The 17,921-nt window shown below is 49.0% G+C and overlaps 1 protein-coding gene across 2 annotated transcripts in view; it reads left to right on the top strand.

The window, feature by feature from the left end:
• The first annotated feature begins 25 nt into the window (after positions 1-25).
• EPAS1 (endothelial PAS domain protein 1) overlaps positions 26-17,921 on the top strand; it is an 82,291-nt gene continuing 64,395 nt past the window's right edge. The window contains exon 1 of one of the 2 annotated variants that reach the window (XM_032411053.1): positions 26-588. In XM_032411053.1, the coding sequence (XP_032266944.1) occupies positions 563-588 (26 nt within the window). In that variant the 5' untranslated portion in view covers positions 26-562. Of the gene's footprint in view, positions 589-1,020; positions 1,384-17,921 lie in introns of those variants that run through there. The other variant, XM_032411052.1, reaches the window with a different exon arrangement.

The raw sequence follows: 17,921 nt of genomic DNA, 5'->3' as shown, positions 1-17,921 counted from the left end.
GGAGTTTTTAAAGTGGGCTGGCGGCCCCGGGAGCCGGACATTTGAGAGCGGTTCACGACACAGCCCCTGTACCCAACACAGCGCTAGCCTGAGGCGGCTGTACAATCCTCGGCAGTGTCCTGAGACTGTATGGTCATCTCCGCGGTCGCGCCCGCCCGGCCTTGGACTCTTCCAACTCCAGTCGTTGCAGCCACTTCTTATTTTTATTTTTATTTTTGAAAACCCAGAAAAGTGACTCCTCTTCGTGGGAAAAAGGAACTAAGGTCCCGCTCTCGCGGCCCTCTTTTTGGGTTTGACAGCCTCCTCCCACTCCTTTCCCCGACCCCGCCTCCCCGTGCAGGTTCCTCCCCGGCACCTCTCTCCACCCTCCTCCCCGCACCTAGCCAGCAGCTCGCAAACTTCCACCTGACCGTGCGGGGCGCTCGGGACCTGCGAGCACCTAGGACCTTTAACACCGGCCCGGGCCACAAGGAGTAGGCGAGGGCCACAGCGAAGGCGGCGACTGCAATCCCCACCGGCCGGGGAGCTCAGGTGTCTGGCGTTTGAGAGCGCCACGGCGACAATGACAGCTGACAAGGAGAAGAAAAGGTAAGCGGGCGTCGGAGCTGGTCTAAGGGGGATGGCCACGCCGCACGGGGTGGGAGCGACCGAGAGCGGCTAGAAGAGGAGTCCGCAGGGGTCTTTGAGGCCCGAGGATCGGTGTGGAGGGCTTTGAGGGGGGAGAGCAGGTGCCCCGTCTGTGGACGCGGCGCTTCGGCTTCGCCGTGGAGGGCTCTGTGGCCCGAAGAAGTCGCGAATCTGCGCGCGCGATGAGGCCAGGAGGCCCAGGGAGATGGCCCTGGAGGTCGGAGGGGCTGTGGCGCGCGGAACCTTCCCAGATCGCCGCCGCTCCAGCCCCCCGCTCCAAATTCATGTGGCCAGCATGTTGAAATGTTTCTGGGTTGACTTGACCCAGGTCAACTTTGGACTTTCTCAGGTTTCGCATGTGGGGCACCATCCACTAGTCTCTTTTCCTTGGGACCCCACGGGTCCTTCCAAATGAGCTACTGTGCTCGCACTGCGCCCAATCTGGCCAGGGTCCGGAGGCGGAGCGCCGCGCTGGGACGCGCCTCCGCGGAGGGGCCAGAACGCAGCAAAGGGCCCTACTCCGGGTTTGCAGACCCCACTGAAGCTTCGAGAAGCCCCCTTCCTGATCCCGCACCTTGACTCGGGAGGAGAGTTGTGTGGTGGGCAGGGTTGCCTCGCGAGGGCAGATGCGTTGGTGTGCGGGGAGGGAATGGAGACACTGGGTGCCCCCGGCAGGTCCCAGTGTCTCTCTCTCAAGAGCACAGAGAAGGGCAGCCACGATCCGCCCGTCTGCCCTCGCGAGCCTCTCGGCACTGGGTGAGAGGCAACTCCGGCCAACTCTCACTGCCTTCCCGCCCCCGCCCCCGCCCCCGCCCGGCTTCTCCCCGCCCGGCTTCTCCCCGCCCGGCCCTCTCCCGGCGCGGGTGTGAACGCACCGTGCGGCCACGCAGGCGTGGGTACGGCCTCGCCTCCCGCGAGCGTGCGAGGCTGGCTGCCTGGCCCCCTACTCCTCTGGTCTCCGCTGGGGCTGCCCCGGTGCGCTGGCGTTTTCAGCCCCGCCCTCCGCGGCGGCTTGGCGGGGCTGGGTTTCGCGGGTTGCGGGGCGGGGGGGGGGGGGGGTCAGAAATGGAATGAACGTGCGGCCTGAGCCCGGGCGGATCAGCCGCAGGGCTGCGGGGCGGTCGTGCGGGGATGGGGGACCGAGACGCGAAGGGAGCGGATGACTAGCCCCGAGAGTTCAGTGTCTGGGTTGATTTGCTCTTGTTCGGACTGCCACTGTGGGACCTGCGCCAGAAACCGTGTATCTTCTGGTGGAAAGCGGCGGTTCCCACCTCGGTGCGCGGAGAAGGATTTGATAAACGGGAGCGAATCGCGCGCGTTCTGGCCAGGCGCCGGGGCCCTCGCTCCTGGGTCTCTGGGGGACCCGGGTCCCCCTTCCCGGCCGCAGCTCCCCCTCCCGCGTCACGGTGGCGGCCCCGGACCTGAGCTGGGTGAGGGAGCGTGGGCCCCCGGGGCCTCGCAGCTCCCTTGGGGGCCTGTGTCTTTTGAGGGCGGCAAAGCAAGGAAGAGAGCTTAAGATCCCAACGCATTTTGTAAAACCAACATAGCCTGCATCCTGATGCCAATAATAATGACTGAACAACCAAAAAACAAAATTATAGTCAGCTTTTCTGAGCGCGCTTTGGGCTCTGGAGCCGGCGAGGGAATTTATGGTACATTATACAACTGTGATGCCTATCAGTGACTGCCGCAATCGCGGAGGTGGGGACTGATGGCAATCTTGACAGTTGTGTGAAGTGTTAGCTTTCCCCGCGGCTCAGCGCCGGGTCCTTGTGTTATGTATATTAATCGTCGCCAGAAACTTGGGAGCAGGGGAAATAATTACTTTGACCCGCTGTAATGCCTCCTTCGTTGGAGAGGGAGGGAGCTGGAATAGGAGATGGAAAGAAATTGGGTAATCAGACTCCGAATTACTCTCCAGAGCGGCGGGTTTAAAGAACGGCCGCGGCGATCGCCTGGTGAGCCGCTTTGATGGCCGCTGCCGGGCCGCTGCGCGGAGCTGGTGGCCGCGCCGAGTGTGTCCGCCCTCGGCGACTTGCTTGGTTGTTTGGGTTGCAGACTGGCCGGACAAACAGCGTGCCCCTCGCCTTCCAGAGCCCCGTGAAGGGTTGTCTAATTTCTCTCGGGCTAATTGTTTTGAAATCTGTATTTACTTTTCGCGTCTGGCTGTTTGTTCGCTGCAGGCTCCTTGCGGGACCAAGGTGAACCAATACATTCAAAGTTAGTGTGTCATCTAAGTGTCTGTCCTTAGCTTTCCAGAAGTACCAAGTGCAGTGTGATACCTGCTGAAGGGGCTCTCATGATGATGATTCTGCAACATTGGTTCTTAAGATTTGTCATTCTTCTGGTTCATCAGAGCCGTTTTCTTTCCCAAAATTCAAGATGCACAGAACACTTGCAGTGTTCCTTCTAACAACAGCCCTCACGAAGTGGGCGGGATTATTTTTGTTCCAAAACGTTCATGCCTCGATGGATATGTTAATGTTTAATAATAAAGAGTTTGCTTTCTAAATGTTGGCTGGCCTGCTGGCCTCCATGGTGGATATCAAAGTGCATTTTGGTGGTAGTGGGCATTCCTATTGATCTCAGAGACAGTCAGAAGCGGAAGCTTGCTAAGGGTACTGCACACACTTACCTTTCTGTCTCAATGTGTCAGGTGGAAGTGGTGTGTGTGGAGGGGTCTCATTAATTAAGGTTCTCTTCGGTGAAGAGCTAGAAAGTGTCTGGTGCGCCTGGTTGGCTGAGTCGGTTGAGCATCTGACTCTTGATTTCAGCTCAGGTCTTGATCTCAGGGTCCTGAGTTCAAGCTCAAGCTCAGCAGGCCATTGGGCTCCATGCTGGGTGTGGAGCCTACTTAAAAAGAGCTGGAAAGTGTCTCACTTCCTGAATAGAACAATTTCTGAGTCCTTTCCCTGAGAGAGAAGGGTTTGGATGTTCTTAGGTGTGTGGGGATTGGAGAGTGGTTCAGGTAAATGTAAATGAGATCTTTGGATAATCCAGGAGCAAAGTCCACTCCAAAGTCAGACCCAGCTCAAAGCACCTTTCTGGAATGCTTAGATCACTTAATGCAGGGCCAGCGGTGGAAGGGGAGTTGGAGACATGGACCAGAAGTTTTCAAACTACTCTCCCCCCCAACGCCACCCCCCCACCCTCACCAGCTGGACTTAGTTGTTCCTCTGCTAAAATAAAATCAAAGCCCACCTTTTCCCAATTCTGATGGGAAAACTATTGCTAGGCAGTTTTTCTCAATGTAGGTGTATTTTCTATAAATATTCCTTTATCATTTGATTTCTCTGTCCACAGCATTACCAGAAATCACCAGAATGCAGGGATGATAAGGAGTTGGTTTAACACCTTCTAGGTTCAGGCATTTCTTATTTAATTCATTACAGCTTTCACGAAGTTCAAAAAGAATGCTGTGGTCTCAGGTGTTTTTTCCGTGTTGCTGATGGGGAGCTTAACAATCATCTTATAAGCGCTCATGGAAATCATCTAGTTTGAGGCCCAGAGAGGTTCAGTGACTTTTCTGGTCACAAGGAAAGTTAGTGCTGGTAAGAATCAGAACCCTGGTTCATTGCTTTCAATTAATTATGTATTTTCCAATTGTTGACGAAATAGTATCCCCAGCCCTGAAATGCTTCTAAACAGTGAGAATGATTTCCAAAGGATTACAGTGCCCTCTCCCCCACCCCTGCCAAATCACTGAACCTTGTAGAAAGGAGATTTGCTCTTCTAGATAATTATAAAAGACTTCAAGCTGCAGCAGCAGTGGCTCTGTTTGCTTTTTGCAAAATAGGAAGCAGAGTTGGCGCGGGTTCCATTGTCTATAAACTTCGGGAAGTTTGAATTCAATTGTCTTAGTGCTCTCCCTTTATTTCACTTAGAAAAAAAATTTACTTATCTGTGGACCTCATTAAAGAAAACCAATGCAAGGACTGTTGCCCAGCAGAGCAGATTGCTTTGTGAAGTAGAGAGCCCCATGTCCGCGGAGACATTCAAGCAGCTGCTAGATTGACTCCTGTCCTGAGTTGGCATTTTCTCTGGGAGTGAGAACTGTGAGACTCAAACTATTTAATTCACTTAGAATGTAAATCAGTCAGTGTGTGTGTGTGTGTGTGTGTGTGTGTGTGTGTTTGCATATGTGTGTGTAGGGTGATCCTCAACTCTCTCTAGGAATTTATGGTATAAAATGTTTACAGATAGAAGGAACCAATTAGATTAATTCTCAGTGCTCCAGGATTCCAGCCCCATACATTTGAAAATACCTGCTGTCATGTGTTATCTCAAGATTTAGGCATTTCTCCTTTTCAAGAAATCTATCCAGTAGCATTTGCTTTTTATGTTTGTGTGGGTTGGTGGGTGGGAGAGGTGATCCATAGTTTTCCTTGGAATCATACAGGGCAGATGCTGACCACCAGCATGGAGACTGGCTCGGGTAGGGTCAAATGGGGGTAGTCAGGGTTGGGGGTAATGAGAGTAAAGAAAAGGCGGAGGGTTCAGGAGTGTTCCCTCTTGTGTACTTCCATATTATGGACAGAAAGGCCCCGAAGATGAATGTTTGCTGTTCTTTAGCACTTTTGGGTGAGGAGCACAGGAGGAGGTGTCCAGTAGGGCTCTGGGAGTGATAGGGTAGAGGTTGTGGTCCCTCTGAGGATAACAGTGCAGACAGCTATGACTTCAAGAAGGCCAAGAAGAGAGAGGGAGCTTAACCTGGGCTTTGTGAGTAGGCTTCAGGGGATGGTCTGTGAGCCTCTGAAATTGGGTGCAAGATATTATGTATATAAGCCATTTTTTTTTTTTCCCTGAGGGAAGTCTGCCCAGCTCTCAGTAGCCTTTCAGAGCTTCTGTGATCTGAAAAGGACAAGCCCTTGTTCTTCAGCGTCTGGTTCGGTGACTGCCTTACATTTCAGGATCTTTCTGTTCAGGTCCCAGACAGTTCCCACATTTCACTGCCAGTGTCTCTCCCTGTCTTGGAGATGGGGGAGGGGTTTGGTGTGTGTGTATCTAGTAAAGATTTTGTGGTGCACTTTAAGCTTACCTGTACCTGGCTGGCCTGTCTACCTACCCACACAGCTGCCTTCAGTAATGGAAGGAAGGGGAGTGAGCGCACAGCACAGGGTTAGTTCTGGTGTGATTCATTTCCTTTTTCTTTTCTTTCTTTTTTTGGGGGGGGGGAGGGGCAGAGAGAGAATCTTAAGCAGGCTCCACAGCCAGCGTGAGCCCAATGTTGGGCTCCAGTCCCACAACGTGGAGATCATGACCCAAGCTGAAATCAAGAGTCAGCCGCTTAACCGACTGAGCCCCCCCAGGCACCCCATGATGTGGTTCATTTTCTTAATGCTCTTAAATCAGCCATGAAAATTTGTCCTCACATTTTCCATCATCCCCAAACAATTATTTGGAGGCCCTTTTATGCACTAAGAATGTGTGTGTCCTTAAGAGAAATAATATATGCAGTAGGACAAAACCATAAAACCTGAACATTTTAGTCTCCTTTGTGTAGGCTCTGTTCTCAGAACGTTACATGGATTAACTCTTTTAATCCTCCCAACAACCTTGTAGCATAAGCCCTGTTATTATCCCCATTTCACTGATGGGAAAGCTGAAGTATAGAAAGGTAACTGCCAAAGGTCAGATCGGTGGGAGTGGGATTTGAATTGGGCCAAGTGTCTCTAGATTCTATACATTTAACCAGAGGTCCATTCCCCTTTACCTTTTCTAAGCTGTCTATGAAGTATTTAATACCATGCCTGACCGTGGTAAGTACTCTATAATGATAACTGCTTTTGCTGTTGTAGTTATAATTATTATAATTACTTTTTTGTGACTCATCCCTGTATTGAACCTCACACACAGACAGGGATTGAAGATCTGAAGGGTGGACTTGGAAGTCCTGGAAATTCTTATTTTTCGTGGGTTTCCCTCAACTCTGACCGGAGGTGGTTCTCTACTGCCCCCAAGAAGTTCAAAGCTTTCCATCTCCCGCCCTTCACTGGTGGCAAGACTTCAATAATTACTTTAGCCTTCAGACTCCATTGTGCAGGAGAACCTGTTAGAAGTCTTCCTCTGTGGCTTCTGAAGAACCATCTCCAAATCAAGATGCACAAGACTTCCTCTGGCTCTTTTGATCTTTTGAAATTGCACGGACAGGAAGGAAAGAATGGATGGAGGAATAAAGAATAGCCAAGGCTGTTGCAATAATAATATGTTGCATTTTTATATACTCCTCTCCCTGAGAAGCCCTGAGCCTTCACAGCCATCCCAACACTGGCTCCGGCACTGTGAGCCTAGGAGGGTTTTCTGAGCTTTCCCCATGCTGTAAAATATAAGTGCACCAACACATCATAACCGAGAGAGAAGCAAGTCCTATGGGCAGTTGCATATCATCGTATGTGTGGTAGTTATGCATGGGTATGTGCTCCTCACAGCCTCTGTGATTTCCAGGCAGAGTTTGGGTGTACTTTGTTGCCAGTTGTCTGGTCCTGTGTATTGAAAGCCACAGACTGGCGTAGGAGTATGAAGTCAAGAAGGGTGGCAGGGCCCTTTGAGATCTCTGGATCCAAAGAGACAGGTGCAGAATGGGTTAGAATGTTATCTACTTGGAAGGGGCCTTTTGTTTTCCTAGTTTCTCTAGAAATACTGGTTTGCTTGACAGCCTCAGGCTGTTTCCAGGTGCCACGTGTACATCGGCAAAAACTCTTACATGGCAAGACCACCAGAAGCTTCACATGTTCCCAGGAGGCACACACTTCCCCCCTAATTTGAAAAAGTCTTCAGTTTTAACGTTATAAGTAACTTCTGTGCAAGATAATGACTCTGGGAAGCAGTTCCTTTTCTCATGTGGGAAGATACTTCAGAAAGGGTGGTTCGTTAGTAAGGAGAATGACCCATTAAAAAAAGGGTATTTAGGGGCGCCTGGGTGGCTCAGTTGGTTGAGCGACTGCCTTCGGCTCAGGTCATGATCCTGGAGACCCGGGATCGAGTCCCGCATAGGGCTCCCTGCTCAGCAGGGAGTCTGCTTCTGCCTCTGCCCCTCCCCCCTCTCATGTGCTCTCTCTCTCTCTCTCTCAAATAAATAAATAAAATCTTAAAAAAAAAAAAAAAGGGTATTTATCTGTCACACCCCCACCTGGCATTTCCCCAATTCTCCAAAGCCTTGGAAGTGGATCGTTAGAACTCTCTTCTTATATGCCTCCTGTGACTTCCTGCATCCCCTTTCCATGGCACCCTCCAATAAAAAAAAAAAAACAAAAAAAAAACAACGAAGAGGTTAGTTCAAGGAATCTTAGCAGATTAGTGGTTTTACTGAGTTAGGCTGTGTAATAAAACACATGAGCAAGGAAAATGACTCCATTGTGCTGTATTCGTGATGGCGCTGCTGGAGGGTACCCCCATCACTGTGTCGGCTTCCTGCGAATGCTGGGGGTACAGCCAATATTATAGTTTTTGTAGAAGTTAATCAACTCTGTGACTTTAGTTTGGTTGTGACTTTAGTTGACTCTCTCAGTCTCATTTTCAGTCTGAGACTCCCTGCTTTTGTGGGGAGTCAGTGGTTTGCTATGAATAAGAGACACGTGGGCTCAATCTGAGACCATTCAGAAGCCTTTTATAAATCCTTTAAAATACATCAGTTAAGGCATATGGTTATTGGTGGCAGTAATCCTTTAAGTCACTGTGCTGTGTCTAGCCATACAGTGTTTTTGTCCTCTGTGTCTTGATGTTGTATTAACAGATACATGTATTGTACTTTGATACAAAATTTTCAAAAAAGTTTTTTTCATATTGTCACCACTGTGTATAATATTTGTCCTGACTGCCCCTGGGTTGGGGGCAGGGGGAAGGAAGGGCAAAACATTATCCTAATTTTATACTTGGGAAATTGAGCTGCTAACAGAAGCAAACCACACTGTCTGCAGTGAAACCTACCACTGGACCCAGGTGTCCTCGGTGAGGTTAGGCCCCTAGGCATCCCCTGGGGCTCCTGTTACAAGGTAATAAAGAACCAAGAGCACAAAAGGGGTGACTCAAACTTCAGTAGTAACTATTCTCATTACTAATGAGTAATTACAGCAAATATTTACAGGCCTCCTTCCTACCTTTACAACTTCCTGTTGCTGAAGCACTTTGGAGTATTGAGAAAGATTGTCCTGGAAAAAGACGTCATACATAGTTGCAGGAAAGAGTGGCTTTAAGCACACACCAAAAAAATTGGTTGCTTTGCTCTGTTTATGAATTCCACAGGGAAACAACAGAGAATTATGCTCCTGAGGGGCTGTTTGAGGATCCATTCCTAGGAACTTTAAAACAAATTTTTAAAAAATCAATTCTGGATGATCGAATATCTGGGAAAATGGGACCCAATATGTTTTTACAGATTATTCTAGAAATAAAAAGACTGCAAAGTAAAATGTTTGAGTTCAAGCACAGGTCATTTGGTCAACACTCTTTTGTGGACATAATCTCTACAATATTTTTCTGAATGAAGACAGTTGTGCATAATGGAGTCGGCCAGGATATATAAAATACACCATGTGGGTACCACAGGGAGCTAGAAGACTACCATTCACTTAATAAAGATTCCAGAGTAAATCCTGATAATGCTCATTTCCTATACACTTGGTTTAAAGAGCACTCCAGTGAAATTGCTTTCTTCAGTATCTAAGCCACTGTACCCTTCTATTTCTCTCCTGTGTTTCCAAGAGTCCTCAGATGCTATTTTCGAATGGCAGTATTCACTCCAGTACTGGCTAAGGCTGATGAAGCTAATTTTGGTGCCCCGGGTTAAGGGAGAGAGAAGTCCTCTACAGAGCCAAAAGGGCTTTCTGGTGCCTGGGGTTGGAGCAGCGTGGTGTTAGTAGACACACCACGGTTCACCTTTAGAACCTTTATTTGTGCGCTTGCACAACAAATGTTTACCCAGATATTAAGATAAGAAAAGTATGAAGGTCACATTTTGCTGGTAAGAGGGGAGCTTCTATAAATGTAATCATATCACTATGCAGCAGGAGGCTGTCTTTTATTCTATACCAGGGACTTAGGGGAATTAATGGTGGGTGAGGCATGGGAACCAGGCCCTTCTCTGTCTTTTGGCTTCCTTGCCTGCACCCTGCAGGTCCTGGCTCAGCTGATGTGCCCCTCCCATTAGGCGAGGCCCTTTGGGTTAGTGGAGAAGTCAGAGGAAATTGTAGTCCACTGTGTGGCCCCACTCTCTGGAGTCTTGTGGTGCTCCATGGAAATTGGTGCCCCGTCCATTTCCCTGCTATCTGACTGGCTGGGAAGCAGGCTGGCTACTAAAATAGCTTTCCTAGCCTCTCAGGAGAGGTTTGCATGGTGCTGATATTGCCCCTATTTTAGGCAGGGCTGTCATGTCCTGGGAGCACAGAGAGTCTTCAGGGTGGCAAAGGGGTTTCTTTTGTTGTGGATTTGAGTGTTTCTCCTAAAGATCTCCAAGGGTTAGCTTTGCTCAGAGCCTGAACGAAGACATGGATCCCTGGCCCAATTTCCTTCCCAAGGGCAGCCTGCATGGCAGTGCAAGTTCATTTCACTGACAGTAAGGGACCCCACCCCAGCTCTCCCCTCATCTACCATCCCTGGACATGCCTTCTGAACTCCAGCTATGCAGGCCCCCTCCCTCTGCCCTAAGAGCTTTCTCCCCCCAGGTCACAGGACTCCCTCCCATCCGGATCCCCTCAACCTCCTCCTTCCATCTTGGACTCTCCTCTCCTCTCCTTCTACTCAAATATCCCCCCACTTTCCTAGGGTGAGCCCAAGGGCTCCCACTCCAGCAAAGCCTTCCTAGTAATTCGCATGCTGGCACCTCCCCTCCACCCCTGCGTGGCTCTTCCTTAGGTTTGCCAAAGAGCCTGCCTGATTCTGTTTCCTTGTTATCTAACTTCATTGTACGCGTTGTTGTCTTTCCAACTAGACTGCGTGCTGCTTAAGGGCTAGGATGTCTCATTTTCTGCTGTGCTCTGTCATACTTTCCACATTTTGAGTCCCTAAAATCATACTTCATTTTTAAAAATGATAGAATTGCTTTTTTTTTTTTTTTTTGCCGTCCCTTGGATTACTTGGGAAGCCTGCCTCTTGGGTTCTGCTTTTCTCATTCATGTAGATTTGAGCCCTTTACTCATTTTCCTTTGAAAAGAAAGAAAAACTTGGGGGAACCACGGGCAGGTCTTGTTGATACAGGATTTTACATAAAATGCAAACATCAGGCTAGTATTATGTTAATGTTCCACACACCAAGGCAAGTGTCAGCCAAACAACAAAGTACTCCAGCTTTAGTCTCAAAGTTTAAAAGGCCGCATGGGAAAGTGTATGCAGGCAGAGTACACAGCTCTCAGCTCAGAAATCATCTTCCCTGGGGAGCCGTCCCTGAGCAGCTGTACATTGGTTACCCCTTATTTATGTAGTCTTCGGTCTGTACTTTATTATTTGTATAATGCTTTTATAACTTTTGAGTGTGTGTGTGTCTGTCCCTGAAAACATTTAGGTGGTAAGCCCTTCATAAGCAGGGACCAGTCATCTTTTTCTTTTCTTTTTTCATATTAAACGTGTAGTTTTATTCAGGTTTGATTTTAACAAATGTTTAACGAAAGAAAGCCCACAGGAAAGGGTGGAGCTCACTGATGCCCGAGGAGAAGGCAGGTCCCCTCCCCTCCCCTCTCCTCCTCTGACCTCCCCAGCTAAGGGGATTTGAGAAGAGACAAAGGCAGGGGAGGGGGCTGGTCCCCAGTCTGTGGGGTGGGGCTTGGGGTAAAGGGCCATGGGGAACAAGGGGCGGTCCTCTTTTTCTGTTCTTTCTTCCCATATATGGCACCCAGAACACAGGCCCACATTTGGGCCTCAGTAATTCTGTGTCCAGAATTTGGGATGCTTAGTACAGAGGGTTAGAGGGACAGGAAGAAAGCTTTGCTCAGATCAACTTACTTATTTTCCTTGATCACCCAACAGGCATGTAGTGAGGTCTGTGTGTAAACATTTATAGGTTACCTGCCACATTCAGGTGTCATGCCATGCAATGAAGTTAACAAAGAATCATTAGATGGACCCTGCCCTCAGGGATTATAGTCTAGTTTTGAGTTAAAGAGTCCCTAAAATTGTTTAAAACATTGCAAGATGGTTATGTTGATGGGGACCCTAGACCCCTCTTTAAGATGTCACTATCTTCTTGGGTAGTTGAAACTAGCTCAGATAAATGATGGAGCAAACAGAGGAATATTAGTAATTAAGTGAATGTGAATAAGGGGAAATAGATCCAGTGTGTTGCGAATAGAGAGGAGGTCAGCATTGATTAGAGGGCCATTTCACAGAGGAGCGTTAAGATCTAGGTCTTCACCATTGGGTAGAACTTAAATAAGCATATGGGTATGGGGCATTCCAGTTGGGGTGAACAGCTTAAGTCAAATGAAGAGGCAGTAATAAACAGGTTGGGCATGCCAGGACTGGTGAGCTGGCTCCTTCCACAGCTGAGTCCAGAGCACTGTTAACGGACAGGAGGTGAGGACCAGGCCTGGGCTGGTATGGGGGAAGTAGGAATAGTCCTTCCTGAGTCATATTGTGATGGAATCTTTGGGCTGTCTTGGGGCCATGAGAGCATGCCTGCCTCTCTTGAGAATAAGTGAGACATGGGAGAGCTGCTCAGGGCACCTCTGTTACCTGCCAACCAGGAGCCTGGCTCTCGTGTGAACACCACAGGGTACCTGGAGGGGGCTGTGATTATTCTCCGTAAGAATGACCTCAAAGACTAGAAATGTCCCCCCGTATTGCTTAGGAGATCAGTCATTGCCAATGTGCCTGAATCACTCTGGAATATATATATTTGGACTGTACCATCCCTCAGGCAATAAATACCTCCCAGGGTACAAAACCAGAGCTGGAAGAGGACAGCTTACCGTATGCTAAAATAACTTCCTTCAGGCTCTGAGGAGGGGTGCAACCACCCTTATCCTGCATTCTCATTTTGATGATAAAGTCTCTGTGCCCTTAATACTTTGGTAAACCCGTCATTCTATCCCTGCTTGCTCTTTCTCATTCCAGATTCTAGGGCTTTGAATCTGATCATTGTAGAAAGATAGGGAAGTCCCTTCAACACAGCACTATTTACAGGGAGGGAGACAGCCACATCCAAGTCAGGTCACCCCTTTTGTCAGTCTCTACCGATAACTGTTAAGAGCATCCCTCGAGCAGAGCACTGCAACCAGGCTGTTCCTGGCCCCATCTCCTTCCTGTTACGTGGCTACCCCATTCCCTAAAGCCTGAGCTCTGCTGGTCTTGGGCAGATGCTGCCAGAAGAGAAAGAAAAGGAGTTGTCTGTGGAGTCACCAGGGTAGGGCCTTTTCCCTCCCCCAGCAGGTATAACCTTTCCCCCAGAGGTATTCAGAAGCACTTGAGGTCATGGTTGGACACTTGTGAGCAGGGCCCTGGCCAGAAATCCCGAGAAGCTCTGGAGAGGCTCTTACACCGGGGACCAGCAGAGTCCCTTCAGTGCATGCTGTCCAATGGTACTTTGAGGGAGGCTGTACCTCCCGAATGTGGTTAGCTTGGGATTTAATCTTATCGTGACATCGGTATGCCTCCATCTCTTAATCTTCTCTGTCCCCTCAGTAATCAATCAGTAACTGGTCGTTGAAGTGGGAAACTGCCACCTAGTGCTGGCATGCTAGCTTTATTCAGTGGTATATGCTCAGTCATCAAAATACCTGCTCTGTGCAGGCCGCTGAACATTGGGGCTGAACCCAGAGAAGGGTCTCCGGAGGCAGGCGGAGGGAGCCTTCCTCATCGGGGATTGCAGGTGACCAAGAGCTGCAGAGCCCAGTGCAGCCCAGACGTAGGACTGTCTGTGCCTTGAGCAATCCCCAGGAAGCTGCCTTGGGGACATCCTAAGAAACCCCATTGGCCAGACAGTGGTGTTTACTCCAGTCTGGCCAGAGCTAGAAGTTTGAGTTTGGCATCTACCTAACCACAGCTCCAGGTAGGCCTCAGGAAGGAGAAGACAGGTGTCCTGACCAAGCTTATCTGTGACTACACCATTGGGGTCTGGAGTCTGTGAATATACCATATCTATTCCTTTGTGGTTTTTTTCCCTTCCCTTCCAAAGTAAAAATTCCTTTTGAAAAAATTTCGACGTTGCCTGTGCTGAACTCCTAGCAAACTGCTCTCCCTGCTTAGACCAGAGTGGGGAGGGGACCCCGGGCACATTTGGTGGTGGTGTGGTCACCAGAGCCTCTGGCCAGCTCCGGGCCTTGGGATATCCTGGTGACCAGAGCATGCAGGCGGAAAGGAGCTCTGAGCTGACTGTGAACATTGATCCCTTCTCTCCGGAGCCGTTCATTTGAGCACACTTGAAACGATTTTCCATATTCAGATGAACATAAGCCTTGTGATTCTACAGCACCTGTAGCCCCTTATATGGACTCCACTCGGACAGGATTAGTGACCACAGCCGTAACTCTCCTTGACTTAGGTCTTCTGGGCCTCAGCAGGGCACATGTTTATATTGGAAAGGGACAAACTTTCACCCACCTGAATTTCTTTGCCTCCAGAGTCAGTGTCAAGGGATGACCACAAGAGTTCCATATTTCTTAGCCTTTGTTTTGCCAACCAGATTGTAAATGCTCCAGGGTATTTACAATCTGTTTGGCAAAACAGATTGTAAATCTTCACTTGTTTTGTGTCCCTGGCAAAGCTTGCCTCCACATGAAGGTCACAGGAGCTCTCAAAAGTCCCTAGGAGTCGGAAAGACTGTTCTAGATCCCTTTCTGACTTGTGTGACCTAAAACAGGTAATTTAACCTCTCTGCGTGTTTCACATTCCAAAAGGCGGATTAGACACACTGACCGCTTTCTAAGAGTACTGTCAGGAGGTTGAAATGAGCTAGAGTTTCAGTAAAACCAGGCATTTAAAAAGCATATTACACTTCAAAAATCATTTTTGCAACCATTATCTCACTACAAAGACCTTTGAAAGGATAAAGTGCAGTCTGTTAAGGCACCATTATTAACAAGCACAGCGGTCTAATCATTCGGCACATCGTTACCTGTCGGAGTGACTTGACTGTAGTTGGAAGGGAGTGTCAGGAGAATCTGAAGGGAGATGCTTTTCAGGATTATGGGCTCTTACCAACAGTGATTTCGGGTTATGAGTTATATTTTTCCCATAGTCTGAGATGAGAGGAAATCTGATAACACCAAGAGACCAAGGAAACTTCCAAGACTCTTGAAAAATGGTCTGACTTGGGACGTGTCCCTTTCCATGCCTGGCCTGCTCTCCCCTCACCTGTGGAGATAGAGGGTCCATACCAGCTGCCATCTTGTGAAAAGTGGGAATTTCCCTTTGACTTTGCACTCCCAGATCTCTTGACCTAAAGGGCTGTACGCACACCCTATCTGCTCAGGTCCCACCTGCTGCTTTGCATCTTATGAGTAAGATCTCATTGTGGACTCCTGAAGGGACAGTCTTTAAAATAAAGGTCAGGCAACTTATGGCAAGATCCAGAAATGGGGGGCATACGAGTGCCATGACGATAACCTGGGCCTCCCGGTGTTACTGGAAGTGGGAAGAGGCTTTGGGTGTGAGGACCCTGGCTCTGCCACACAGGGACCATGATACTTGGTCTTAGATCTGCAGGATTCCTGCTACCTTTTGTGCCTGAACATGCCCTTCCTGCATCCCCACGCGCATCCAGCCAGAGACTTGAGCCTGAGGTCTCAGCTTCAGTATCACCTCCTTGGGAAGCCTTTCCCAACCTTCCTCGGTTAACTTCCTTCCCTCCATTCCTGTTCTCCTGTTTATTTTTTGTAACAAGACTTCCCACATGCTGTTGTTGTTGTTATTATTTTGGTCTACTTATTATCTTTTGCTCCCCTCTAGTTTTAAGATTCTAGAGGGCAGGGACTGTGCTGATTTGCTCACCACTGTATCCATAGTGTTCGGGGAGTGCCAGGCACATATTAGATGCTCCTGAAAATAATTGCTAAGTGAAATAATTTATCTAGGATTGCTGGGTCTTTGTCCTCAACTCTACACTTCTGTTTCTTACATGTGTTTGGTGCTTAATTTTTTTTTTTTCCAAAGCTGATGTAGATTAAAGTAGTTGTCATTCTCATCATGTAGATGAAACCATTGTGACATAAAAATGTGATCACAAAGCCAGAAAGTGGTGGAGCCCATGTTAACAAACCCCCAGGCCTAGCCTCTTTCTACTGTCTCTCTGGGCACCCGATTTTTGTGCTGTGGTGGTATTGTTTGTCCTGTTTGGCAATGTTTACACCAGAGGAGTAGGGGCCATTGTGTGTTGGTGGCGTCTGGAAATACACAAGAGAGTCCCAGGAGAACACCACTGGTGGTTCTTACCACGATTAGCAATTTGTCAGGCCAGGGGCAGTGACTGGGTGGGTGTCCCTCCCTATGTGACTGGTCCTGCCTGCTCCTGACAGAGGCAAAGGGGAGTGGGAATCCTTGGACCCCAGCCCCATTTCTGTCTGGTCCCGTCTGTCCCACCTCTCACATCTAGTCCCTTTTTGCTTGGGGAGTGTCCTGTTTGGGTATCTAGTGGAATTTCTGTGGTCTGGTGGAGAGGAAAGAGGAGTGCTAACTGGCTCAGTGACCTCTGAGCATCAGTTTCTTCACCTTTACAATGGACCAGTAGGTGGGAACCAGACACCAAGATCCTTTTCAGGGTTCTAATTCCATTGTGAAGTGAAGTCCAAGGAGTTTTCAGTGCTTCCTTAGGGAAGGAGGATGAGCTGTTAGAGGTGATCAGCAGGAGCCTGGAGGAAGCCTCTCCAATTTCCTTGAACACCCCCCCCCCCCAACTCCAAGAGGAGGTTCTGTTAAAGTGGACAGGGGCCGAGACGTGGCAGTCACTATTGGGCATGGAGTGATGCTCCAGAAGAGGGCTGGGTCCACTTCCACAATAGCAGCAGGACCGTCCTTGAGAAGGAAGGGGGGTGAAGTGTGACAGAATGCACACTGCGCAGTGGTTTCTACCGAGGGAACAGCTATGTTATCAGGAGGAGCAGTGGCTCATCTCCTAATGCCTGAGGAGAGGGAGGCGGGCTGCTAAGAGAACTGGCTCCCACCTGCCGCAACCACGCCGCAGTCTGTCGCGGACCCCCTCTGAGCCTCTGTTTTCCACACTGTTAGAAGTCTGCTCTTGTCTCTGCCTGCCGATTGGATTGGGCTGGGAAAACAGAAATTGCTGCTGGGGGTTGGGGTTGTTACTGCCACGACTCCTATATGCAGGAATAGTTATTTATAGATGTGTGTGTATAAATGAACAAATCTGGAGTGCTCAGGCTTGATAGGGACATGGGACAATGGACACAAGCCCCCTGATCTGAGGCAGTGAGCAGCAAGCCTGAGTTAGGAAACCGGGGGCCTGGAGAGGAGCAGGCTCAAACATTACCGAATGGAGTCGGGTTGTACTGGGGGGAGGGGAGCACACTGTGGGACAGAGGTGAGTCACCATGCATGAGTGTTGGGGAGTCACCTTGAACTTGGGCCAAAAAAGTAGAAATATTGGGATTTGGGTTTATCTGCCTTTAATCAGGTACATCAAGTTCTGGATGGCCGCCCACTGGCCAGAGACCTGGGGTGGACGGCTCTGCCTTGCCGCCCTGGGAAGGCTTTCTGCTGGCTTCAGCCCCGCTGAGCAAAGTCCGCTTGTTCACTGGAGTTCACACAGACTCCTTGCCAGGCCTGCCCAGAATCCTGTCTCCTCTGACTTCCTGTGCTCTTGCATAATATTTCCTTGCTTCTTGAATGGCTGCCCCCAGCGCGGGGGCAGCTCACTGACCGACGCTGCTGGCTGGAGAGCAGGATATGGAGGGAGGATGGGTGCGCATGGACATCACCCAGGGGTGCTCTGGGCCCTGTGGGTCGAGGGTAGGAGGGACGGTGCTCCCCATAGTGGTTGGTGGAAGATTTTAGCATAAGGGTAGTTAGGGAGACTGTTCAGGTATGTACACACACACATACACCAGTCCCCACACATCTCTCCTGTAAAATTATTTTTAAAGTAGCTAAGTTTTTTTTTAATTATAAAAACTATACATATTCCCTGTAAAAAGACCTAGTATAGGAGGGTATCAAGATTAAAAATCAGCAAAATTTTACCACCCAGAGGTAACCACTGTTAACATTTTCTTGAACCTACTTCTACATAATAAATATGGATGTGTAATCCAGAATGCTATTATATTATATCTTGTGAAAAATGCATTTTCTATACAGCAATATATCAGAATTATCTCATAGCTATCATGGTACATGGATTTACTAAGTAGCTG

Source organism: Phoca vitulina, unplaced genomic scaffold (genome assembly GCF_004348235.1).
Source record: "Phoca vitulina isolate PV1807 unplaced genomic scaffold, GSC_HSeal_1.0 scaffold12, whole genome shotgun sequence".
Taxonomy (NCBI): domain Eukaryota; kingdom Metazoa; phylum Chordata; class Mammalia; order Carnivora; family Phocidae; genus Phoca; species Phoca vitulina.
The sequence above is the reverse complement of the archived record's forward strand: the minus strand, read 5'-3'. Positions and strand labels throughout refer to the sequence as shown.